The sequence below is a fragment of the Chinchilla lanigera genome, unplaced genomic scaffold (assembly GCF_000276665.1).
Source record: "Chinchilla lanigera isolate Chin_1 unplaced genomic scaffold, ChiLan1.0 scaffold00101, whole genome shotgun sequence".
Classification (NCBI taxonomy): Eukaryota; Metazoa; Chordata; class Mammalia; order Rodentia; family Chinchillidae; genus Chinchilla; species Chinchilla lanigera.
The window spans coordinates 3,175,862-3,203,683 of record NW_004955502.1 but is presented as its reverse complement, the minus strand read 5'-3'; the positions used below and the strand labels follow the sequence as shown (position 1 = coordinate 3,203,683).

The 27,822-nt window shown below is 41.3% G+C and overlaps 1 protein-coding gene across 2 annotated transcripts in view; it reads right to left on the bottom strand.

Annotated features, from left to right (window-relative positions):
• The window catches only part of Dst (dystonin), a 434,906-nt gene extending 407,140 nt beyond the window's left edge, over positions 1-27,766 (bottom strand). For both annotated transcript variants that reach the window (XM_013505819.1, XM_005406890.2), the window contains exons 1-2: positions 27,586-27,766; positions 27,123-27,157 (exon numbers count right to left, since the gene is read on the bottom strand). In XM_013505819.1, the coding sequence (XP_013361273.1) occupies positions 27,123-27,157; positions 27,586-27,766 (216 nt within the window). The remainder of the gene's footprint in view (positions 1-27,122; positions 27,158-27,585) is intronic.
• Between the last annotated feature and the right edge of the window lie 56 nt (positions 27,767-27,822).

The window sequence follows — 27,822 nt, the reverse complement described above, 5'->3', positions numbered from 1 at the left end:
AAAAAAAAAAAAAAAAAACAAAAAAACAAAACAGATGGAGAAATAAGGTATTTCTATGAAAAAGCCCAGCTCAGAAGATACATGAGTAATAAACCAGTTCTACAGAAAATACTTAAAAATATTCTTGACAGAAGCAAAAAATTGGACACAGCTAACAACACAGAGGAAATTAGTGAGGGCAATGGATAAACAGCAACAAAAAAAAACATCAGGAGAGGGGGGAAAGTATACACAAACAGATAAACAAGGCAATGGTAATAATCCACACATCTCAGTAATATTTCTCAATGTTAATGGTCTCAACTCTCCAATTAAAAGACACAGACTGGCAGATGGGATCAAGAAACAAAATCCAACAACCTGTTTCATTCAAGAAACTCAATCTAATCCAAACAGATATTCACAGACTAAAAATTAAAGAATGGAAAATAATATTTCATACTCCAGGACCCTGAAAATAAGCAGGGACAGAAATTCTAATATCAGACATGGTAAATCTCAAGTTAAAATAGATTACAAGAGACAAAGAAGGTCACTACATACTAGTTAAGTGAATAATCCAAAAGAAAAGCTAACACTGGTAAACTTATATATGCACCAAATACTGGAGCACCTATGTTCATAAAACAGAACTATTGAAATTAAAAGGTCAAATAAACACTTACACACACGTAGTAGAGGATTTTAACATCCCACTTTCAAAAAGAGACAGATCAACTAAACAAAAAACTAATAAAGAAATTTCAGAACTGAACTGCATCCCTGAACATGTGGACTTAATGAATATATAGAGTATTCCACCCCTCTGTAACAAGGTATACGTTCTTTTCAGCCAACATAATACTTTTTCCAAAACAGATAACACAGTAGCCCACAAAGCCTGTTTAAGTAAATATAGAAGAATAGAAATTACACCATGCACACTATCACACCACTATGCAATGAAAATAGAAATCAGTGATAGAAGAAATCTCAGAAAAGGCAAAAGCTCCTGGAAAATTAATGATATATTCATAAACAATCAATGGTTTGCAGAACAAATCAAAAAAGGAATTTAAAAATTTCTGGAAGTTAATGACAATGATGGTGCAATTCCCTGAAACCTCTGGGACACTATGAAAGCAGTTCTTTAAGAGGAAAATTCATTGCAATCAATGCTCACATTAGGAAAACAGAGCAAGCTCAACTAGACAACCTTATTATGATACTTGAGAAACAATGGAAACCATCCCCAAACCAAAATTAAGGAGGGAAATTATAAAGATGAGAGTGGAAATCAATGAAATTTAGACTAAAAAAAAAATTAAAAAAAATTATTGAATCAAAGAACTGGTTCTTTGAAAGAATAAACTAAATAGATAAACCCCTACACAGACTTCAGTGAAAGTGAGAAAAGGCTCACATCAATGCAATTAGAATTGAAAAAGGTGAAATTACAACAGACACTGTGGAAATTCAGAAGACAGTAACTACTTTGAAAAATTACATTCCAACAAACTAGCAAATTTTGAAGAAATGGACAGATTCCTAGATACATACAAACTACCAAAACTAACCCAAGAAGACATAAATATGCATAACAACCCAATAACAACCAATGACACTGACACAGCAATAGAGTCCATCAACTAATGAAAGCCCAAGACCTTCTGGATTCCCTGCAAGTTCTACAAAACCTTTAAGGATGCTTTATCACCAATACTCCTCATGTTCTTCAAAGAAACAGAAAGGGATGGAGTGCTCCCAAACTCATTTATGGATGCCAGTATCACCCTGATCCCAGAAAAGGATGAAGACTCAACTAAAAAAGAAAAGTACGGCCAAATCTCCTTAATGAACATAGATGTAAAAACATCCTCAACAAGATATCAGCAAATGGAATGTACCGCATTATCAAAAAGATCATACAAAATGATCAAGCAGGTTTCATATCAAAAAAATGCAAGGATGGTTTGACATATGTAGGTCAATAAATGTAATATATCATATAAACAGAATCAAGATCAAAAAACTGTATGACTGTATCAATACATACAGAAAAAGCTTTCAACAAAATCTAACACCACTCCACGATAAAAACCCTGAAGAAAACAGGTATAGAAGGACTGAATATGATAAAGCTAGAAATGACAAACTAAAAGCCAGCATCATACTACATGAGGAAAAGCTAAAAGCATCCCCACTAAGATCAGGAACAAGACAAAAGTGTCCACACTCATTTCTTCTATTCAACATAGTACTTGAAACATTAGCCATGCCTGGCAAGTGTGAGATCCTGAGTTTGATTCCTGGTACAAAAAAAAAAAAAAAAAAAAAAAAAGAAGAAGGAAAGAAAGAAAGAAACATTAGCCAGGAAAATTAGGCAAAAGAAAAACATAAAAGGGATACATAAAGGAAAAGAAGAAATTATCACCATTTGCAGATGACATAATACTCTACATTGGAAGCCCAAAAAACTCCACCAAAAAATTCTTGGAATTAATAACCAACTTTGGCAATGTAGCAGGACACAAGATCAACACACAAAAGTCATTAGAATTTGTGTATACCAGCAACGAATAGGGATGAGAAAGAAATTATAAAAATAATACCATTCACAGTAGCTTCAAGAAAAATGAAATTGCTAAGAATTAAGGAAGTAAAAGACATCTACAAAGAAAACTAGAGTATTCTGAAAGGACATCAGAAAATGCAAACATGTCCCCTGCTCCTAGATAGGGAGAACCAATATTATCAAAATGGCTATACTTTCAAAACTGTTATACAGATTCACTGCAGTCCCAATCAAAATACCAGCAGCATACTTTACAGAACTTGAAAAAAAAATCCTAAAATTCATATGGACCCAGAAGAGACCCAGAATAGCAAAAGCAGTTTTGAGCAACAAGAGCACAGCAGGAGGCATAGTAATACCTGACTTCAAGCAATACTACAAAGCAACAGGAATTTTTTTGTTCCGTGGTACTGGGACAAAAACAGACACCTGGATCAATGGAGCAGAATGGAGGATACAGAAACTTCCCCTGACACATTCTGCTACTTGATCTTTGACAAAGGGGCCAAAAGCACACATTGGAAGAAAGACAGCCTATTCACCAAGTGGTGCTGGGAAAAACTGGTTATCTGTATGCAAAAGATTGAAACTGGATCCTTATTTTTCACCATATACTAAGTTAAAATCAAAACGGTTCAAAAATCTAAACATTAAAACAGAAACATTAAACCTCCTGGAAGATAAAAAAGGTTAAAAAAAAAAAAACTTGAAAACATAGGTGTAAGAAAGGATTTTATAAACAGACCCTCAAGTGCAAAAGAAATAATAGCAAGAATCAACAAATAGGCTCAGATTAAAAAGCTTCTGTACAGCAAAAGAATCAATAAGTAAGATGAAGAGACAACAAACAGAATGTGGAAAAAATTTTTCCAGCTGCTTCTCAAAGAGCGAATATCTAGAATATACAAAGAACTCAAAAAACAAAAACTACCAGTCAAGAAATGGGCAAGAAGGGGCTGGGGATTTAGCTCAGCGGCAAAAGCGCCTGCCTGGCAAGCGCAAGGTCGTGAGTTCGGTTCCAGGTACCGGAGAAAAACCAAAAAAGAAAAAAAAAAAAAAAAAAAAAAAGAAATGGGCAAGAAAGATAAACAGATACTTCACAGAGGAAGAAATACAAATGGTCAACAAATATGTGAAAAAAGTTTAACATCTCTGGCCATTAGAAAAATACAAATTGAAGCAATGCTAAGATTCCATCTTACTCCAGGAAGAATGATGATCATTAGGAAATCAAACAATAACAAACATCGATGAGGCTGTCATGAAAAAGGAACCCTCCTCCACCGTTGGTATGAATGTAAACTAGTACAACCATTATGGAAATCAGTATGGAGATTTCTCAAAGAACTGAAATTAGAAATTCCGTATGACCCAGTGACCACCTTGCTAGGCATCTTCCCCGAACAGTTTAAGTCTATAGTGACACATGCATACCAACGTTTACAGCACAATTTGTAATAGCTACACTCTCAAAACAACCTGTATACCCATCAACAGATGACTGGATGAAGAAAATGTAGTATTTATATATAATGGAATACTATTCTGCTATAAAGAACGACAGCATTGAGGCATTTTGAGGAAAATGGATGCACCTGGAAAGTATAATGTTGAGTGAAATAAACCAGACACATGAGCTTAAATACCATATGGTATCTCTCAGTTGAGTGAGACAAAGTACAAACAAAGAGAACAATAAGGATGGGTAGGAGGGGACAAGGAGATGGATCTCTTGCTGTAGGCAAGGGGTCCAAGGGAAAAGCTCAGGGGTGAGGAGCAGGGGAAGGGAAGTAAGTAGAATAAAGATGTGCCATGCACAGGAACCTGATAACCTCCATGAACGTAAACATTTATGTCGTATCATGGGATAAGATCAGTATTATCAACAAGAACGAAAAATCAAACAGGGGAATTGAAGAAGGGAAGGAGGGGACTTTTAAAAAACAAGCTGTGGCACATACGCCACTCCCCAAGATGACTGTAAAATGCATGAATTGCACAGATGTACTAATACAATAAAATTTTAAATTTAAAAAATATTTTAAAAATTAAATTGAATTTTGAAAAAATAAAAAGGAGGTGCCTTCAAGGCAGACGCAAGTCCTGTTCCACTTGACTGTATTCCATCTAAGTTCTGTCTGAGTCAGCAAGGTTTGCAAAACCGAGCCCGTCAGAATAACAGACAGAAGTGCGTGGGCCTCTGCTTGCAGCAGCTCTGCATGAGTGAGACTGGCACCAGGTGAGGGAGGTGATGAAGGTCTGCTGGTTCCCTGGCCTCACCTTGTCGGTCTCAGTGCCCAGCCCAGGGGCCTAGCCCACGCCCTGGTTTTGCAGCATCCTACCCTGAGGATCTACTAAAATAGTCGTAATAAAGGTATCATGAACCAATGCCAGTCCCTGGAGGCTGTAAGGCAAGACTTAGCAACACGGAAGCTGGAAGGAACCCAGGCACATTGTCCTGTCTTTTACAAGGCAGCCCCTCTTTGGCATAAAATGTTGTCTTGAAAGCACCAAAGACATGAAATGTGCAAAAATCTCATGAGACACTTAGGTTTCAAGACTCAGAAACTAAAATACAAGATTAAAAGTCTTAAGTCATTCCTCCTCTTTCCCATACAATCTTCAGTGATACAATTCCAGAATGCCTTACATGTTCATGCATTAGCAATAAACTAGACCAGAGGGGCTTCAATTCAGGCAGCACCCACGTGAGACTACATATTTCCCCTCCTTCTGGTGGAGCTCGTGATTTTATTATGTCTCTGTCTCAAGTGAATTGCCATATGAAGTCTAATATTCTTTTCACCAACATTTGCAGTCATTTTTCCAATATTTATTTATATAAGACATAAAAAAGCAATAAAGTATTCAAATAATTGCACCACTGAACATATAGTCATGTTGCCGAAAGTAGTTACAGACAGGCTGCCCTCAAAATGCCCGTTTGTCATGCAGAATGACATAGCCACAGTCTTGGCAGGAAGACCTGTTTAAGGTGGCAGTAATACACCATGTGAAAGGCAAGGGTATACAAACAGCCAGAAATGTGATCACCAAAATGACCCTTCTGTTGTGGAACTCAAAACTGAAACTCTCTGCTGTCCTCCATCATGTATTGCAACCTGGCATGAATCAGGCTGAAGCGGTGATCCTCTAACTCCTCGTCCGTTGGTGTCCTTGGAGACCAGTTCCGGGAACATACACTCTCAGCCCCCGGATATCAAAACCCCCAGATGCTCAAGCCCCTTACGGTAAATAGCACAGAACTTGCAGTTAACCTACAACTGTCCTCCCATGCACTTTGGAGCATCTAGAGATTATTTATAATACTTAAATATAATGTAGGTGTAAACAGCTGTTGTGCTCTATTTGGGGAATAATGACAAGAAAAAAAGTTCAAACATGTTCAGTACATCCCATTTTTCCAAATATTTTCCACCTATGGTTGAAAAATCTGCAGCTGTAGAATCCACGGATAAGCTGGGAAAACTGTCTAGCTATAGTCTTCAGTATGTAAAACCCCCCCTTTTTTTTAAGGTACAGGGGGTTGAATCTAGGGCCTTCACAGTGAGCTACATCCACAGCCCACTTTTTATTTTGAGACAAGGTCTTGTTAAGTCACTAAACTGCCCAGGCGAAGCAAGAATTTGTGATCCTCCTGCCTCAGCCTGTCAGATGCTGTGACACCAGGCCTGGCACAAACAGCACTTTGACTGGAGTTGAGGGCTGGAAATTTGGGGAAGACAGGAAAATAGTACTGTAGAACTCAGCAGCACCGAGGGCAAAGGCCAGCCTAGGTGAGACACTGGAGAAGGACACAGGGACAGATGGTGGAGGCAGGAGCACGGTGAAGAAGGGACAGGAAACACTAGAGCCAGGTTTCAACTACTTTCTGTTCTCTCAAATGTGCCTGGTGATCTGAATTACTTTACTCATTTAATCCCATTCATCTATTCACCAAGTATTCACCCACCACCAAATAGCCAACAAATAACACGTACATCTTCCCTACCGGACACACACAAGCTATTACACAAATCACACGGTACCTGCTGCTTGGGAAGACACACGTGCACGTCCTCACATCTGTAGCCCACACCCAGGCTCAGAGGGGAGAATGTGAAGAAGGATTAAAGGAAGACTGGAAGGTAAAGGGGGAAGGAGGTGACATTTAATCCTCATTCTGAAGGGATGTGTAGGGATTTCTCTCTCTCTCTCTCTCTCTCTCTCTCTTTCTCCCTCTCTCTCTCTCTTTCTCTCTCTCTCTCTCTCTCTCTCTCTCTCTCTCTCTCTCACACACACACACACACACACACACACACCCTGGGGAAAATGAAGCAGCTGGATCTAGCTTGAGTTGTGAAGATGCAAGCATTAGGGGTACGCTGGAGCTGACGCTGAGAAAAAGGTGTACTAATCCTGTAAGCAACAGGATACAATTAAACAAGAGAGGCCATTCAGCAAATTGATGGGAAGATCAGGTCTGACTAGAGACAGCTAACTTCCAAAAGCACAAGAAAAGGTGAACTGGAAGGAGACTGGACAATAGTCCATTGTAAGAGCCAGTTTCTATACTGTTTCCGGCTTACGTGCTTTTGCTTTTGTCAATATTACATTTTATTGCATTAGATGCTACTCATCTCTCCACCTGCTGCCCTCACCAACTTACCCCTCAAGCAAGGGCATTTCTGCATGCTGAAGAGGCCACTAACCAAATGGGACACTAACACAGCACAGATCAACTCAAATTCCCCTCGGCGAAAGGAGGGCAACAGAATCTGCCCCTCACTGGGGGTAGATGGCATGACACATATTTTGATCCAAGAAAAATGTTAACACTTATTTTTCTTGTAATGTTCATCTTTTAATTTGGAAAGCTAAAATTAATACACTAAATTACTTTTTGATAGGTCCTGAGCTTTACATTCTAATACACCAACTATAAATGCTTCAATTTAAGAAGAGATAAGTTTACTAATCTGTCAAGCATCAGCCCACCAGTTCACTATGTACATCATATGTAGATATGATATATATGTGAATATATACCATAAATACAGAAATACATATGATATATATATAAAGAGATGGGGAAAGAAAGGAAAGAGAGGCGAGAAAAGAGAGGAGAGAGGAGAGAGAGAACACAGCACTAATGGATCCACTGTCAGAATGGGGGAACCCCTATTTTGTGGACGCCCCCTACAATGCTCCCCTCTGCACTCTGGGTGTTTTCGAGACTACCCTTCCAATGATCGGTCAACATGCACTAAGAAAACACAAATTAATTTGAATATTGACCTTAAAAAAACTAATTACAAGCTGGGCATGGTGGTGCACGCCTATAATCCCAGCACTCTGGGAGACTAATCGAGAAGACTGCAAGTCTGAGGATGGTCTGGACAGCTTAGTGACTTCACAAGACCCTGTCTGAAAATTAAAAAAAAAAAAAAATTTAATTCCTGGAGATGCAGCTTAGTGTCAAGGCTTTGGCTCAATTCCTAGCACTACACAAGACATATAAATAAAACTAGAAAGCTAGGTTTTCTTAAACAAAAGCTGCATTATTACACAGCCAAATACTGATACTCACTAAAAGAACTTATGCATTATTGTTTCCTTGCGCCTCATTGCTAACGAAGAGTTATCAAACATATCTCAAAAGCACACTTTCTTTTTAGTTTTCTGGACTAGTCCCATATACTCTCCCTATCAATTGGCAGCATCTATGTTTTTCTAAGGTACACACTACTTCAGCTTTAATTAAAAGGCATGTTGCCATAGTTTCTCAGAAAACAGCTCAAGCATGCTTCAGTCCATTATTTTCTTGCGGTTTCTAGAGAAACTAACAGCAGTAGCCAGCCAACACTGCCCATTTTTATCTGCCACCTGAGGCAGCTTATGATCTGGTCATATACCTAGGTGTTTCAAACAATCAGGAATGCTACTTAAAATTCAGCCTTCGGTTCCTCCGTTCCACATGGACCATGTAACCAGCAGACTGCATTTTACTCAAAGACAGCAGCCTGCAGGGGGCTCAGCCTAACAAACACACAGGGTGCAGATGTGGAAAACACCAGCACATTCTTCTAAAACAGTACACAAAATGCACTACATTTCCATGCTATCCACGACACATTGCTACATGATTTATTAATAGTCATGTGACATACTTTCTAACTCAGACATATGCTTGAAGAAGGAACTCTCAGAAAAGGGATTAAAACAAAAGTCATTTAAGGATTTCAAAAATTAAAACTCGGAGACTCTTATTTCTTAAAGCAAAAATTCAATTTCATCAGAGCCCTACCTGCCTTTCAAAGTGGTAGTTACCACCATGTCTCAGTGCTGAAGAGCAAGCTCAGTGGTTCTTCTGAGCTTTCAGTGTTAGAGAATGTGAATAGCACTGATCCCTACAAACTTTAGAAAAAGTAAATGCCAGTTCAGCTCATTGTAATCCAGCCCCAGAGCTCTGCTTTCAAGTGGCTCTGAGCACGGGCTGAAGGAACAGGAGGACCGGGCTTTGAGTTTCAGCTCCAGGAATCATGTGACAGCAGGCAAGCGATGACTAGATGAGATAGGACACAAGGAAAGATGCCTGGTATAAAAGTGCTCAGAAAATGTCAGTTGTTATCATTTCCCAGGAACTAGGTCATCTCCAGGACAGGCATATGGGCCAAGATAGAACCTCACTATTTCCAGAAGAGCCTAAATGTTAGGCCCTGAAGTCACCTTACAAATATTTCCAACTTAAACATTACACAAATCATTTGACTTCATTTTTCCTGGGTATTACCCAACTTCCTCTCACTCTCTCTTTTCTAAGAAAAGGAACAGAATCTAAAAAATTAAGTGAGAGACACAAGGACTATGTTTCTGGTCAGGCACAGAAGGCAGATCAGGAGCATCAGGAAGTTGAGATGCTCCAGGCATGTGAGATAATAAGTCTTTATTCATGAAAGAATGCAACACGAATGAATGAAGGTTCCACTCTGACATGGCTATTACACTACAGGGTCCTAGAATATCATTTAGTTCTATAGGTATTTACACAGAAAAAAATGACATATTATCTCACTGATTATTATGATCCAGGTCTAAAATGTACCCTAGAAGTCTTAGGTGTTTGGAGGTGGGGATTTTGGAAGCTAACTGGATCATGGGGGCACTGCACTTAGCAGCAGAGTAATCCATTGATGAGTTTGTAGTTAAATGTGCTGTTAGAAGGTTGACCCTGGATGTAGGGACGTCACTAGGGATGTGATCTGGAAGGGTGTATCCTTGTCCCTAGCTCGCTCTCCTCTCTCCTTCTGCTTCCTAGCTGCCATCACTGTGCAGTTGTTCTCTACCATGCTGTTCTACCATGTAATTTCTGCCTTGGAGCCAATTAACCATGTACTGAACCCCTTAAACCCATGAGCCAAAATAAACTTCTCCTTTAATTTGTGGATGTCAACTGTTTTATCCCATCAGTGAGAACCTGGCTCATCCCCTGATTCTCACAGAGCCCTGCTGCACAAAACATAGACATGGTTACTGCTACTTTTGGCTTATCAAGAGAAACTGAGCGGAGGTGGTATTCAGCGACTTACCAAAAGGATGCTATGAGTTTTGTGTCTGGTCCTTTAATATCTAAGTCAGGGTGCACTCTACCACACTACTCCATTTCTCACATGGTCCAGTCACTGTGTACGGAGAAGAGAGGCTGAGAAACATCTCACAAGGAAGGTTTTATAGCCCCATAGAGTTTCTAAACACGTACTTCTGTGCTACCAAAACAAACAAACAAACTTGGGAGTCCAGGACTTAAAGGGAACCTTTCTCCATAATGCTGCAGGGAAAAGTGCAGAGCTGAAATTTCAGGTGTAGGTTGTGGAGTGGGGATGGATGACTTTGAGAATTACTGTGTCTCCAACTATCAAAGTTCCTTAAGAGCCAGCTATCTGCAACACCACACACTTGAACCACAGCAGAACTTATGGTCAAGCTGCCTGCCATACAAAAGGTATTCCCAAGACAAATTTTTACCTGGTAGAAATTCTTAAAAATGATCCCAACCTTAGCTAGACAGGGACATCTCATTATCCTACTACAAGAATTCTTAACTGGGGCCTATAATGCCCTACATGTCCACAGGTGAGTGTTATGAGGGCCCCTTCTGGAATGTGAAATTATATGCAAAAACGTGTGTGTACACACCTCTCTTTCTAAAAATAAGGACCACTGCTTTCATCAGCCTCAGGATGTACCCTAAAATTAAGATACCACAGAGGACTTCAGAATAGTGGAAGTTAAACCTCATTATTATGATTTAATGTAAAAGTTTTAAAGTTTTTACATACAACTGCATCACTTATAAAGAAAAGCTGGGCAACTGTACCAAGTTTGGAGAATATATTTGGATTCACCCTGGGCCACCCTACGGCAGCTTCTGAACACAAGGCAGTTCCCTCTGCATGCTTGCATAGGCCTACTGCCTCTTCCACACGGCGTCCTACAAGCTGGTAGGAGCAGGAATTTACTTATTCAATGTTTTTAAATTATTCTCCAGAGTTGGTGAGTTAGTTTTTTAAAACTTGTTAATGGTCCACTGTTTAACTATTCCTTATGTGACAATTCTGCTCTCTTGTAAGGGCATTAGTAAACATGATGAAACGTTTAAAAATGTTTAAAGTCTGCAGGTCGGGCCGGGGATATAGCTCAGCGGCATAAGCACCTGCCTGGCAAGGGCAAGATCCTGAGTTCAATTCCCAGTACCACAAATAAAAAAAGTCTGCAGGTCATTCTTTAAGCTCAGTCTGTTCGGTTTTTCAGAAGTTGAAAAAGATCTACAAAATATAGGGGACCACATTTTGTGATCAGACCAAAAAACCAGAAACTTTTCAAATGAAAAATGTATTGAGGTTAAAGTCCTAAAAAAGTCTATAAAATGATAAACAGAATTTTCAACAGTACATGTTACATGTTGCAATATACATCTCTAACATCAAAATTTAACAAAATGACAAAACGTTACAAGATTTTCCAGAAGGTAAATAAATAAAAAGAGAAAAGCAAGCTGGGCTTTAGGTGGTGAGAAAATGGATGGAGTATTACTCAGCTACAAAGAAAGATAAACTCAAGGCTTTTATAGGCAAATGGAGACCATACTTATAAGTGAAATAAATCAGACCTGCATGTGTAAACATCATATTGTATCCCTAGTGTAAGAAACTGAAAGAGTAAATAAAATCCAAAAGGTACAATAGATATTGTGAAAGAGAAAAAAACTGCTCAAAAGGAAAGAACAACTGGGATGGAGAAAAGGAGAAAAGAAAGGAGGGGGAAATACATACACACACACACACACACACACACACACACACACACTAGATAGCTAAGATAATTATACTACTAATTTCTATTGGTTTATTAAAAGGAACTATTAGCCGGGTGTGGTGGCACACGCCTATAATCCCAGCACTCGGGAGGCTGAGGCAGGAGGATCACTGTGAGTTCGAAACCAGCCTGGGCTACAAAGTGAGCTCAAGGCCATCTGAGCTGCATAGTGAGACCCTATCTCAAAAAGACAAAAAAATTTTAAAAATTAAAAATAAAAGGAACTGGGGCTGGGAATTTAGCTCAGCGGCAAAAGCGCCTGCCTGGCAAGCTCAAGGTCATGAGTTCGGTTCCCGGTACCGGAGGAAAACCAAAAAACCAAAACCAAAAAATAAATAAATAAATAAAAGGAACTGTTAATACCTAATTGTTTGATCAATTTTGCAAGCCCATACCTGATAATCTAAACAACTACTCTGAAGATAACATTACGCAATGTAACAACTATTGCTCATTTCCTATCATCTTGTTTTGAAATTGTGTATCTTTTTATTGTTTTTTTATTCCCTTTAAAATAAAAAAAAGAAAACTGTGTTATTATTCCACAATAAAGTAGAGTGACTGTATCTCACTGAACACAGCTATAAAACGAGGTGGAAAGCAGTGAATAACCACTGAGGCTTCTGAAAAACAAGCAGCAACAGGTGCACAGTCACCCCTGATGTTCAGAGAAAGCACAGGAAGCCCCCACTGTCTTCCACTACGGATTCTCTCAAGCCCTGCCCTACAAAATCCCCAGGCAGGTTCCAAAAGAAGCGCTCAGAATCCAGCTTCCCCCTCATTCCAAGAGAGCAGAGCCAACGCCCACGGCTTTCTTTCCTTGTGTGCCTCCCTGCCACTTGGCTGTGGAGCCAGTGCAGTGACAGAAGGAAGCTACATAACAGAAAAACAAAACCCCCAACTTTCTGGTTGAACAAACAGGGAATCTGAAGGTGCGCGCCCTACAGAAATTAAAAGGAGCAAAAAGGAATGTAATAAGCAACTTTAGATCAGTGAGTTACACAACTTACACAAACAAATTCCTAAAAAGATACAAATTACCAAAGCAATCCCAGAAGATAAAGAGCATCTCAAGTATATAAAACGAAAGATCATAAAAATAATATATAAATGTTTCTTATTTATAAGAAACTGAGTTGGTAACTAAACACCAGCCCCAACTGACCTCATTGGTGAACTTTATCAAATAATAAGAATTAATATCAGTAACTTACAAATTCAGAATGTAGAGAAAATTAATAAAAGGATCACTGACTAAAGATAAAAAACAGAATTAATGTTTAGAAAAAACATAGGAAAATTTCCTGGCTTTGGGTAAGGTAAAGAATTCTCAGATGACACCAAAAGCATAATCATAAAGAAAAACAGGTGATAAACTGGATTAACGAAAGTTTTAAACCTTTAGCTGGGTGAGGTAGTACATGCCTATAATTCCAGCACTCCAGGATGCTATGGCAGAAATATCCCAAATTTGGGCCCACCCTGGGCAACTCAAAGACTTAGTGAGACCCTCTTTCAAAAAAAGGGGGGCAGCTTAGGATGTAGTTTACTGCTAAGTTCCTAAATTTAATTCCCCGTCCCAGCCCCCAATAAAAGTTTTAAACCTCTGCACTCAAAAGAGGTAACTAAGTAAATGGAAAGACAAATCACATATTGTAAATCATTTACCTATTAAAGGACCTGCATCCAGACTGTATAAAGTACTCTTAACTTGAAAAGAACCCAATTTTAAAGTGGACAAGGACCTGCACATTTCACAAAAGAGGATGTGTGAGCTGCTAACCAGCACATGAAGAGATGTTCAGCATCATTAGGGAAATTGCAAATTGAAACTACCAGAGCCCCACTGGAACAGTTATAATAAAAAGACAGAAACAGATATTTCCAGAGCTACAGAACAACTGGAACCCTCACACACTGCTAGGGGGAACACTAAATTTTACAGCAACTTGGAAAAGTGTGACAATATCTTAGAAAGTTAGGCTTATTACAATCTAGAAATTCCACCCCTAGGTATCTGCCCAAGGAAAATGAAAACATAAGTTCACACAAATATTTTTAGAAAACATTCACCGTGGCACTATTTAGAACAGAAAAACTTGGGAGGAAACTCCAATGTCCATCAACTGGTGAACAGTTAACAAGTGTGGGATATTCATAGAAGGAAATACTAGGCAGCAATAAACATGAACACAAACTATTGATATGCACTGCAACATGGATGAACCTCAAAAACAAGAGGCTCCATGAAGAATGCAGAGGCAAAAGCCTACATAATCTGTGCCTGCACTTTAAAGTAACATCTAGAAAGGGTAAACCTACACAGATACTAAAAACAGATTAGTATTTGCATGTGGCCTGGAGGGTAGACCAGAAATCTTTCCAGGGTTGTGGAAAATATTCTAAAGCTGAAAATTACACCTCAACAGAGCTGTTTTCAATCTTTGTGTTTACTGGCACCCAGATGCAGTACACTCTGGTTACATTCACTGTGGGGAGTTGCTGCTCCCTCAGAACCCACTCAATCCTTTTACCTCCTCTCCCCCTCCCCGCCCTCCTCTGCTTTCCCCTGCCCCTTCTCTCTTGGCCTTGGTAAAGTTTTTGAAAAATTAATTTAGAGGGGCTGGGGATTTAGCTCAGCGGCAAAGCGCCTGCCTGGCAAGCGCAAGGTCGTGAGTTCGGTTCCCGGTACCGGAGAAAAAAAAAAAAAAAAAAAAAAAAAAAAAAAAAAAAAAAAAAAAAAATTAATTTAGTCCCAGGAATTGTAGGTGGAAGTAATTTCCATATAAAAGAAAACCAAGAAGTTGGAAAACCTGGCTAGGGAAAACAGGAGTAAATGTTTACAAGCCGAGAACCTGGACCTCAGAAGATGTGACACACCAGCTGTTCTCAAACCTAACCACCCTGCCCAGGCCCGGCCCAGAGCGGCTCCCTGGAGAGGGGAGAACACACACAGGAGCCACGTGAGCAGCCAAAGCTGGCCAAGGACTCCTGGTGGGCACAAGAGCAACTGCCCAGCTTGCCCATGCCCAGGAGTATGCACTGCAGGGTTAATGTCAGAGGCACTAAATTCCAAGTGGTTTGTTAAAGAACAAAGCGACACACTACAAAAGAGCAGTGCTGGCTGAGTGTGGGGGTGCAATCCTCACCTTCCAGGAGGCTGAGGCAGGAAGATGGCAAGTTTGAGCCCAGCCTGAACAACTTAAGTGAGACCCTGTCTCAAAAAGGCTGGCCTTGGGTTCCATCCTAATACTACAAAAATAAATGAATAAATAAAAAAAAATACAGAGAAGGGATGACTTCTAGATAACAAACAAATCAGATGGATGAATTCTGTGCAGGTGTCCAATAAAGCCAGGTGTCCTAGGAAGTCCTTGAGGTTGGCCCACACCTGGCAAAGCCACTGTAACAGGGAAGGCAGAGAAACAGTAGAGGTTTCTCAGTACACGTGATCTAAGTGTCTGTGCTGAGCGAAGCACGCAGGGTCACAGGGCACTGCAGACGGAAAACTCGGGAAGACTCAGCTGGCCTTGTAGGGGAACAACGAGGCTCACTGCTGTAGAGCTGCCCGCTACAGTCTGTGCGACACAGCCTCGGTCCTCAGCGCAGGAGTGCTGGAAGCTGGTGGGTCACTGCAGACATACCCACAGGGGACCACGGTCCTCCCACCACAGGAGAGCACTGGCCAGCCAATCCTGGACTGAAACGTGTGAGGCGGTGAGCCAGACACCCTCCCTTGTGACAAGGTGCTTCCTCAGGTGTGTGTTCCAGTGATGGAAGCTGAGTAACCAGCCACTATGCGCATGCGACCAGGGGCAGAGTGTGTGGGAGAAGCCCAAATGCACGGAACAGTGAAATACTTATTATGTTCAAGACCAAAGAGAGGGAGGGAGGGGAGAGGGAGGAGCAGAGGAAGAAACAGCTCAGCAGACAGACAGGACAGACACACAGATGAATAGACTTAACATGGTCTTTGCAGGTACTAAGCCTGACACAAATATAAACATCACATGTCACAGACATGAACTAGAGATAATAATAAAAACAGTAAGAATGAAAATGGGGAAAGGGATTTAGAGGAGGGAGGGAAATGGGTGGGAAGCAGATTAAGAAAGAATCAAGCTGTGTTATGTACATACACCTTGCCTTGGTTACTCTTCTCTCATTGCTGAGACAAAATACTCCACACCCAAAATTAAGGAAGGAAAAGTTTATTTAGCTCACAGGGTGGCACATGGCAGAGGGGCAATAGTTCAAGGGGTCAGAAGACAGCAAAATCAGCAAACTCAGCAAGAGCAAAGGGCGGGGGAGTAAGGGTTCCTCCCTTACATTGCTTATCAGCTATCCACCCAAACCCATACCATCTCAGTGCCCTCCTCTTCCACAAGCTGAGGATGTTCACACCGTAAGGACCCTGGCCCCCTGCTGAATCACTTAGTTGAACTTTTGAACTTCTCAAGTTGACACAATGAACAACACCCTAGAAGGGTAAGGGCACGTCCTTTTCACCTGGGGATCTAGAACTGCTGAGTTTACTTAGTTAAGCTTGCAGACTTCAAGTTGACACAGTGTATCAACCATAACACACCTGCTCCCTAAATTGAATGTAAACTTTATGTACTGCAAACATGTACTAGTATAATAAAGAAGAAAGTTATATAAAGATTAGAAAATTCCCCTTACATCTCTGTCCACTATTCTTAAAAAGTGGCCAGACCATTTTCATTGTTTCTGCATTTTGTTTGCATTTATTCTGTAAATTTATTTTGTTTTTGTAGATGTATATGGCTCTCTTTCCCAATAAAAATGTATGGGAAATAAATCTAACAGAAATGTAATAGAAATTGTTTCCAATCGTACTGTCAAAAATGCCATAGCCTCAGACAAACCACCAGCAGTGTCTGACACATGTAGAAGTGATAGAAATTTTTTGAAGGAAAAAATTCCCACACACATATATCTATATTTTAAAACCAATTCACTGGGACATACACTGGTATAGTACAATAAACTGCATCCATTTACAGTGGCAGTCCTCAAAGTGTGGTTAACAAACCCATCCTGTCAGTGAGGATCTGTAGAGTCCCCAAGGTAAAGAGCTATTTTCATAATAACCATGTTAGTACTGATATCTTGGGTCAGTTTTGATAAGTTGTATTTTTCAGGGAATTTTTCCATTTCATCTAAGTTGCTAAACTTTTTGGCATATAGCCATACTGTACACCATTTTACCCTTTTAGTATCTGTTGTACAATGGTTATAACCTCTCCTCCACTTGTGATACCAGTGTTTTGATCAATACAGTTAGTTACAAATACTGCAGATCTTTCCAAAGAAACAACTTTGGCTTTGTTTTCTCCACTGAATGTCTTTTGTCCACTTTATCCATATCTACCCTTAGCTCTGTTTCTTTCTTTCCACCTACTTTGTGTGCATGGATTTTGGTCCAACTCCCAAGCTTTCTAATGCCCTGCCTCTGTTGATGGATTTTAGACTAAGTTTCCCTCTCAACACTGGGTTGGCTGCATCTCACAATTTTAAAATACTATATCTTCATTATCACTCAGCTCAAAATATTTTCTAATCTCCTTTATGACTTCTATTTTGATGAATGATTTTGAAGCAGGTTATTTAATTTACAAGGTCTCAGGTTTTGCTAAAGATGTTACTGATTTCTAATTCTCTTATCAGAAAATGTAATTGCATGATTTTGATGAGTTCTGTGACTGAGGTGGTCTATAAATATCAGCTACTTTAAGAAATGAAACGGTTACTTAGATCACCTGTTCTTCATTCAACCTCTCTGCGGACTCTGTAATTGACTAGAAGAATGTTTCAAAACTGCTGATCACCAGCTATTATATACCACTGTCTATTCTCCATTTACTTTTGACAGTGTGTACTCCATGCATCTTGGGGGTCTGTCATTAGGTAGGAACACAGTTACAGTGAAGTCTTGCCAAACAATTATTCCTTTCATCCTCAGGAAATACCCTTCATTCTCTATCTGCCTCACTATTTAATCTAACATTAATAGAGTCGCTCCAAATTTCTTGTGTTTGTTGTTTGCATTATTTATGTTTTTCTATTTGTTCAATTTCCTGTGTTTTCTCTTTTTGAGATTGGGGTCTTACTATGTTGCCCAAGCTGGTCCCTAACTCCTAGGCTCAAATGGTTCTCCCACCTCAGCTCAGACGTGTACCACTGTGCCCAGCTCCTTGTTCACTGTCCGTCAGTGTCCTACAGCGCCACACACCTGCAATCCCAGCCCTCTGGGAAGCTAAGATAGGAGCTCTGAAAGTCAAGCCTGGGCAACTTAACAATTTCAGGAGACCTTATCACAAAGTAAAATAAAAAGTGGGCTATGACTACAGCTCAGTGCAAAGGTCCTGAGTTCAATCCCCAGTACCACCAAAAAAAGATGGAAGGGGAAGGGGGAGGGGAAGGGGGGGGAGAGGGGAAAAGGAAGAAAGGAAAGGAAAGGAAGGACATTGGTGTAAATACCATATACATATCTCTTAACAAGAACATTGAGTGCATCTGTTTGACGTTGTCACTGATATGGCTGGATTTAGTTCTAAAATCTTAGTATTTATTTTCAGACTATCTCCTCCTTTTCTTGACCCTAGATTCCCTTTTCCCTTCAGATCACCTCGGTATGTTCTAGATTTCTATTTGGGTTTATCTTCTGGCTTTGCATTATTTCTACCGGTTGCTCTGGGGATTAAATAGACCTAAATCTTCAGTTTAAATACCACTTCAGATAAAATGTAAAACTTATAACCATATATACTTCCCTGTCATTCTCTATACTACAGTCATTGGCATCTGCATACAGGGCTGAGGACATGGCTCAGTGTTTGCCTCCCATGCACGAGGCTCTGGGTTCAATTCCCAGCCCTGAAGAAAACCTATATGCATTATAAACCCCACAAGACACTATTAAAATTTGTGCCTTAAATCAGGTGTGGGGGTGCACAGATGTAACCGCAGCACTCTCAAAAGCAGAAGCAGAAGGATCCCAAGTTCTAGCCAGCTTGGAAAATTTAGTGAGACACTGTCTCAAAACAAAAAATGGTAAGGACTGGGGGTAAAGCTCAGTATGAATGCCCTGGTTCAACCCCCAATACCACACACACATACACACACACATTAAACAATTATATACATTTTTTAAATTAAAAAAATACAACTGTATTTTGTGTTTATCTTGATTTTGCTATTTCTGATGCTTTTCATTCACATATACCACTACAATTCTCAGAACTGGCTGAACAGACTGCCAGGATACACCATTTGACCTTGCCTGGGCATTATGCCTCTAATCTGTCTTAAATTCATTGTGCAGTGCTTCTTGGCAAAACATAAATTCAGGCACTGCAATTGGATGACAATACTAGTTATAAGGTAAAATGGAGCCGGGCGTGGTGGCGCACACCTGTAATCCCAGCACTCGGGAGGCTGAGGCAAGAGGATTGTTGCGAGTTCGAGACCAGCCTGGGCTACAAAGTGAGCTCAAGGCCAGCCTGAACTACATAGCGAAACCTTGTCTCAAAAAGACAAAAAAAAAAAAAAAAAGTAAAATGGTTACAAGATATGTCAATATATAATTCACTATACACCTATACTGACTTTAATTACAAACTGATATAAAACATCAAATAATAAAATTACTGTTCAAAACTCACAAAGTATGAAAATCCTTTTAATAAAAAATGTCAGAGGATATTTTCACCTTATTTTAAAAATTACCTAAATCTGTGTATCTTTGAAGTAAACACTAGACATCTCAACTAAAGCATAATTGTGACTATTTCTAAAATTAAAAATGGTACGAATGTATCTCTCCCCTGTGAGATATTTGAAAGGTTACACAATCCATGAGAACTAATTAGCTTACAGAAGTATTCACTCAGCAAACATCTATGAAGTTCTACTACGGTATGCACCAGACACTGGGCCATGGCCTGGGAATTGATATTTCCTTCAAGATTCACAGTGTTGTAAAGGAGACAACAAAAGCCTCAACTGCTGTTATGAGGAAAGAGGCAAGGAAGTTTCTTAAGAAGACTTCTTATGAACTGAGTACTGAACAAAGAGCTTGAGTCGGTCCTTTGTGCTTGGGTGTTTTTGTTAGCAGTGGGTAGAAACAGAGGAGAGGGATGGGAAGAGGTTTTCTGCACTGGAAATAACATGGTCAAAAACAAAACCCAGGGAAGGTCTGGATCCATCTGGAGAATTACGGAAAGTGTGAACACATCGTGGACTAGACCTATCACAAGGACATCGGGCTAGGGCTCCCTCTGACATTACACCGTATAAAAGGGACGAATCTGCACTATCTTGATGGGAGTGGGAAAGACTACCTAGGGAGAAGCATGGCTTGCCCTATGCTTCGTTCTCTACCACAGGTGCTAGAGAGGTAGAAGCACCCGTGCACAGCGTCCCCCGCAGTGAGAGGTGACCTCACGACGCTTCTGGCCACTGGAGGAAGTGGAAATCTACATACAACCCCTTCTGGCAAAGCTTCTGATTTCCTGATTCACACCCCCGGCTGGCTCTGCCCTTCCCTGCCCTCCTACCTTGAATTTTGGCAGGATGTGCAGAACTGTGCCAGCCAGCCAACAATGTGGATGGCAGGGGCACAGCCATGATAAGGCAGAGCTCAAAAGAAGCCCGAAGCAACTCTAGATTTCCCACAGTGAAGGAATGTAAATCCCCGTTCATTGTTAACCCATGTCAAGTCAGGTTTTCAATTATTTGAGTCTGATTGTCTCCATTGCTGCTAAGTTTTAAGAATTTGGCTTCAGAATGACCCTCATTAAATCATTGTGGACCCACTGTAGAGAGGTGCAGGGCCTGTCCAGAGGCGTATTATAGTTCTGGAACCAAGAAAACCACAACAGAGCTGGCAAGGAAAGTGAAGGTATTTAAGAGATACTTAAGACCGGGCAGGATGAATGTGGGGCAGTCTGCGATATCACCTCCTCTCTAGTTTGAGCAGCGGTGAGGGGATGCCGGTTTAAGGGTAGTGTGAGTCTCCAAAATGGAAGCAGACATGGTGAAGGGCTGATGATTTCAATTCTGGACATTCTCAGTATGACAGGCCTATGATACTTCCAAGTAAAAAGAGGGAAAAGACTGCCCTGGAGGCCTCAGTGGGAGACATCAACTCCAAGGAACCCTGACGTGATAAATCAAACAGTGAAGTATGGTAAGATCCCACAAGCAAAACCTGAGCAGACACAACTGAGGCTCAGCAAATCTAAAGCAGAAAATACCTTAGTGGCTGCCTAGGGTTGGAGCACAGAGAAGCAAAGGGCCTAGGGCAGAGTTGACTGCTAACAGGTGTGGCTTTCCCTGGGGTGTGGTGAGAAATGAAGACTAAGTTGTGGTGATGACTGCACAACCTGGAGAACATACTGAACTGCTTAATTATATACCTTAAATGGATGAACCATAGGACACGTAAATCCTCTCTCTACAAAGCTATTTTTTTAAAAGTAAGCCAAAGACAGGGAATATCAGCACATAAGTAGGGAGAAGATCCAGTGCAAGGGAGCAGGGATCCAGAGCCAGGAAAAGACTGTGGGGAAGGAGACTGAGGTTGTTGTCCACAAATCAGGAAGGAAGTTTCAAGAAGAATCAGCGGCCAATAGTGTCGAATATGAGATCAGTCAATTAAGCTAAAGACAGAAACACTGAATTAGCCATTTGGAAGGCAATGGTGAGCTCACTGTGAGTGGTTTTAAGCAGCAGCAGCAGGAGCCAGATCCCATTAAACTAGGGAGCAAATGAAAAGTACAGAATAGGACACAACAAATAGAGCGCCTTTTGCAAAAAACTGTTCTTGCCAAGAGCTAGTGGGATGGGCAGACAGAGGCAATTTCTAATGAAATAGGAGGCGGGGATGGTTAATGGAACACCCTCCAAGAGACAGGAAGAGAAAATTCACAGCACAGACATAATATACAGAGTAGCAGGACAGGGGAATTTTCCATTGGATTGGGCAAGAAGGGGTAAGATGTCCGCTTGAGGAATAAGAAATTGAAGGAGTTATTCCTTAATGTATTCACGCTCCCCATGAATTAAGAGACAAAGGCTGAGAGTTAAGAAACAGGCCTCTGGAGGTGAAGAGGGGGCAAATATTTAAAATAATTACTGTAGGGAAGAAATTTTTAGGAAGAAGCTGAAAGGCCAATACATGCATTTTGAATACTTTTAAAAATTCTTAGGCTGGGGATGTAGCTCATCAGCACAGCACCTGGCAAGGGCAAGATCCTAAATTCAATTCCTGGTACCAAGAAAAAAAACCTCTTACCTAAAATGTACCGATAAACTTAATTAATAAAAGAAAAGGAAAAACTCTTAACACATTTCATGGCCAATGAAAATGCTGTCAGAGACACGAGACTAGATGAAAGTGACATCAGCTAGTGGGGACTGCAAGGGAGCCATGTCGGACAGCACCTGCATGCACATTCATCATTATGCCAGGACTGCTCCTCCTCAGCCTGACTCTTCTTGCAATCGAAACACCAAAGAAAATTGTTGAGCCTTAAGGTTAGACAGATTCAGAGTGCGCTGATAAAAGCTTTTGTTTCAACTTTAATCTAGACTGCATTTAACTGGCTTAGATGGCAAGAAAAAAGAGGGTCCTCCATTGCTTTCAGCAACTCTTGTTTTGTCCCCTGAGAAGTAAGGGTTAGCGATAGGGCAGTACCAACTCCACAATAACGTGCTCTAGGGACAGGGTGTGTGTGTTCTGCATATGCACTGGCTGGACAACGATACACCACAGCTGCCAACGCTCCCCTCACATCTGTGACTCATACTCGGCAGTAGCACAGCAGCTCAGTGACGGTAACAGAGGAAACCAGTAACTGTAACATTTCAGCTCTGACCCTGGAAGTGACCCAAAGTGATCGCTAAGGGCAAGACTATATCTCAGACCCTCTGTCAGCCCTCGTGTCTGACACAATCCTGCATAAAGAAAAACTGAATGCGTTTATATTGAAAATAATTGAGTGACACGAACTGAACATCACCTCATGTGTAGAGTTATTACTTGAGTTAATTAGCATAAATTAATCTACAGCCAGAATTTGACTCCATCCAAAATTATGTATTTATAATAAGGTACTTATAAAGGATAGCTCAATAATAAAGTATTATTTTCCCTAACCCACTAAATTAGGTAATTCTTTCACATTTTTAAAAACTTAAGCTTATTTTTTAACTGATACCTAAAAACTGTATGTATTTACAGGGCACCATGTGAAGTTTTGATAGATATAAACACTTATATCAGATAATTCTTAATAAAAAATGCAAAAGAAATGAGAAGCTGTGGAATGTGGCTGTTTTTCTGTCCATAGCTTGGGACAGGGACACTGCGAACTTGATAAGCCCAGGAGCACCTTGGAGGCCCATCCATTTCATCTAGAATATGCTGAATAATCACTAGGAAAAAAATGAACAAATTTAGCCGTTCAGTTTTATAAGGAATGTCCACTAAAAACTCAACTTCTTCATTTCACCAAGAATTTGGGGTATATTTCTCTACGGGCTGTGCATGACACACAGTTAAGCAGCACAGGACAGAGGGAATTTCTCCAGGGCCTTTTGTCTTAGTCCTTACCTCGCTATATGACTCTAGGTGCTTAACACAGTCATGACAGGGCCAAAATTTGTATGTCTTGCTGCTAGGTGGCTTGATCCATCAAGTGGTACCTGCACGGCTGTCCCATCAGGCAGCCTGTACCACCGGTGGTAGAATTGGTAGTCATGCATGGGACAGTCATGCATGTACCACCAGTGGCACAAGCCATGCAATGGAACTATCATGCACGTACCACCAGTGGTTCAAGTTGGCAGAATGTCATAACTTAACATTCTTGGTTCCTTTGCCTGAAACAGTAAAGATGTTTACTCAAATGACAGAGAGAAAACATATTCTTCCCCCCTCCTTATATCAAACAAGTCTTCCTTTATTCTAAGGAGCTGATTAACAGGGGTCACTTACCACTGTTCATTGTGGGTGTTCTCAAAGGCATTATAATTGTCTTCTTCCTAGGAAGTACTCCTAAAAGTGTTTTTTATAATCTAAAGTACCTCACTTGCTCATATCACTTTCTGAAATTTCCTTGAAAAAAAAGACTGTCACCACCTGATTGTCACCACAGGGATCTAAGGTAATGGCTACCACTATTTAAAGTCATGGCATAAAACATCCTAAGTCCTCAGGAAAAATACACCTCTTGCCTTACTTCGGTGGTGCTGGGGATTAAACCCAGCGCCTCATGCATGCTAGGCAAGCACTCTATTCTGAGGTACATTCCCAGTCCTAAAAGTGCACTTCTTAAGTGCCAGAATTCTAGAAGCCAGAATGAACACTTGGTTTCTAGGCTGAGTCCTACATCAATGTGAAATCATCTCATTAGCATTTAGACGAGAACAAAACAAACAAAAAACACCATACAAGTTTTTTATGTAAGACTTCTAATTGGACTTTATCTGTTCAGGCCTTGCTAGATGGACTAATAATTCCACACTGTCATATGCTCTCACTGAAAGCTAAAGGACTACTAAAAAGGCAGTAAAAAGTTTTTGGGTGTGTGGAAATAGAGAGCTGGTGGGGTGAAGGACTTCTCTCACGGCCTGGGAAGGAACCGATTGGGTTTTCTGCCCACTTGGACCCTCCTGGGCGAGCAGCTGGGAAGGGTGGCACAAGCAGCATCCTCGGCCAAGGAAATCAGCAAAGTGCTTACCAAGCTGCTTCATCTGTTCCAGGGCTTTCCCGAGGCGTTTTCATATTAAAGTGAATCAGCATGTCCTAAACTCACTTTCCATACTAAAAATGCTAAAAGTAAATTATCTACTTCCTGAGATTGGAAGGAATAACAGGAAGCCCTAATGTCTATTCCAATATGATTATGACTTGTCAGAAAAGCAAAATATTTTCTTTGGTATTTGCAGGAGCCGCTTCTAAAAGACAACAAGAATGCTCGCTGCACTGTTCAAGTTCTTCTAACTTCTCTAATACACTAGAGTCCAAGTAAAGGCGGAGGTATAATCTTGTAAGAAATGGCATTTCAAGAGAAAAAAAGAGAAGGAAAAAATTCCCTTTGAGTAGTTTAACCAAAGGAACTTGTTGATGGGTGGCCCATCAACAAATTAAGCTAATATTGCATTTAATTTTCTCAGGAAAAAATACTCAAACTAAATCCATTTGTTATAATTAGTGATATATTTTAGGACAAACTTCAGGGCAATTTTTAAAAGCCTAAAAAGATCATATAAGAGTTGATTTCCACCAAATGTTGAATTCTGAAGCACGTTCTCAGAATGCACATTTTTTTTCTCTGCCCAGCTCTGAGCTCTACCAGCCCAGTTAGACAAACTAACCAATAGATGCTTTCCATTCCTTCAGGAAATGTTTATTAAGAATCCACTCTACACAAGGCACTGGGCCAGCAGGGTTCTCCCCAAAAAGAGGCACAATCCTGCCCGCCAAGAGCTCACAGGCCAACAGATGAGAGAGATACCAAACGCATTCGAGAATAGCAAATCACACCAGCAATCCTGAGGAACGAGCTAAGGCACTCGACAAAAGCCCTCAGCTTTTCTAACCATATTCAAGCTCAGGATAAAATTTTAACTGAGAAATAACTAAACAAGACAATCCTGTTTTATGTTTTCCATGTGGGGTTTGGCTGAAATGCCTAAGGCTAATATAAGCATCCACAGCAGCATTATAACCCCCTCTTTCACTTATGTACATGGAACTGGTGTTCTGTTGTCAAAATCAAAACCTTGTATTTGGATGTTTGCATCCTGACCACTACTTACTTTTCGCCAATCTAAATGAGATGTTTTACTGAATCAATCGGCTAGTCAAGAACTGTCGCTTCACAAACAGATATGCGTTACACTGTATCCCATTAACTTGAACGAATTTTCTAAAGACTTCAAAATTTATAAGCATATCTTTTTTCCTATACATTTGAAGATCAGTTTTATAAAATATAGTGCTGGCCACCAAATACTGAATGTCTACTCTGAATTGTTACCTCCCCCATACAACCCAGAAGGCACTACTGTTCCTATTTTACACATAGGGAAGCTGAGCACCCAAAAGTTAAGGACGTTTCCCTGCACTACAGAGCTAGTTAGCATAAAGCAAGGAACAGAACTTCTGACTACCCAACAAGTTAATGCATTCTCTCACAAATCCCAAATTGGGCACATATCTCTCACCTCAGGGCCACATGCAAAAGAGTTACTCACTGTGCAACATTATAAGCATAATAAATGCAGTCACAGCTTTACAGCAGTCAGAATCCAATGAAACATCCAGGGTAGAGTAAACTGTCAGACTAGTAAAATAAAACGTGAAATAACCATACGTAATCAGGAAGTACAGGGAGGGTGTGTGACTATGTAGTCTTTGCTCGCCCGGGTAAACTGTATCAGACAGCACAGGCCATGCCTGGCTAACCTGAAACTTCCCCCCAAAACGGGAAATTATGCTAAGCAGGAAGTGGGGCGGGGGTTGGTCTGGGAACTCTTGAAGGAATGCTGAGTCGCCTGTGCCTTCTGTTTTGTTCTGGCTTCATTGGGGCTGGTCCTATAGAAATGTCACCTAATCACAGCGCCAAGGTCGCCTGCTCCTCGTTTTGAGCGTGGTAGCTAGCACAAGCGTTTAAGCACACGCCATCTGGCAAATCTCCATCACCAATATGATGTCACTTTGCAAAGCACAGAGGGCTTTCTGAGAGAATACGACTATACCTCTGGAAACCTAAAGTGTAATGCATATGGATCGAAGACTCCTGCGCCAGCCTCCTAAAAGCTTTTCTGTCGTTTATCCCAGGGCACAATTACAGGAGACATCTGACAGCACTCAGCGAACGCTTCCACTGCAAACTACAGATCGTGAACTAAACTGACATCCATCCCATGGCTTAGCGGCTCTTTCCCCCCAATACAGACTCCAACACATAACAAACGTGTTAGGTCGTTAGCTGGGCACTAACGTGGACTCCCTTGAAAAGAAACCTGTCACTGGCCTTGGGGACAGCGTGCTGCCACTCGGCCGGCCTGCTACTGGTTCCTTAACATGCATGTGATTGATACTGGTACTCAGGAAAGAACTTCTTCTGACCTTGAGCGTGCGCGCTAAATAAATTACCTCAGAACGAAAGTGGTGAGATCTCAGAACAGCATCTAGGGAGAAAAGAGAAAAGAAGACCGGTTAACTCCTTGTTCTTCACCCGCCGAGTTCCTGACGCCTCATCTGGGCTGCGGCCGGGGCCACAATCAACGGGCAGGGGTGGGGTGGGGGCTGGACCACGGGTCTCTCCGGTGATCTCTCCGCGAGAAGTTTCGGGCAAAGTTCTGGGGCCCTGGGGCCCCAAATCTCCACGCCTTCCTTTCTCACCTCGAAGCCCGGCGAAGGATGAGAAAAGCAAGGCTGCCGCAGACCCGAATCCAGTTCCCCTCAGGATGGTAGCGAAGTGACCCCAAAAATGGTTCCTCCCTCCCAGGCCTCGGCCTCGCAGCCCGCGTCCGGGAGGAGGGGGTGCGGGCCCCGGGGCCGGGGCACTCGGGTGGGCGCAGGCTCCGGGCTCGCGCAGAGCGCCCGGCGGGCTTACCCCGGCTCCTCGAGCGCCCCGAGAAGACCGATCTCATCGGATGCCTCCCTTTCTGGAGCCTGCGGTGCCAGCAGCAGCAGAAGACGATGGTGGCGATGGTGCCCAGCAGAAGCAGCAGGAGGAAGAGGGCGCACTGGATGCTGTAGGGTCTCAGCAGCACGAGGAAGGCGGCGGCGATCATGGTGCGGGCGGCGCGGCGCGGGCTCGGGCACCCGCGGGGCGCAGCGGGGCTCAGCG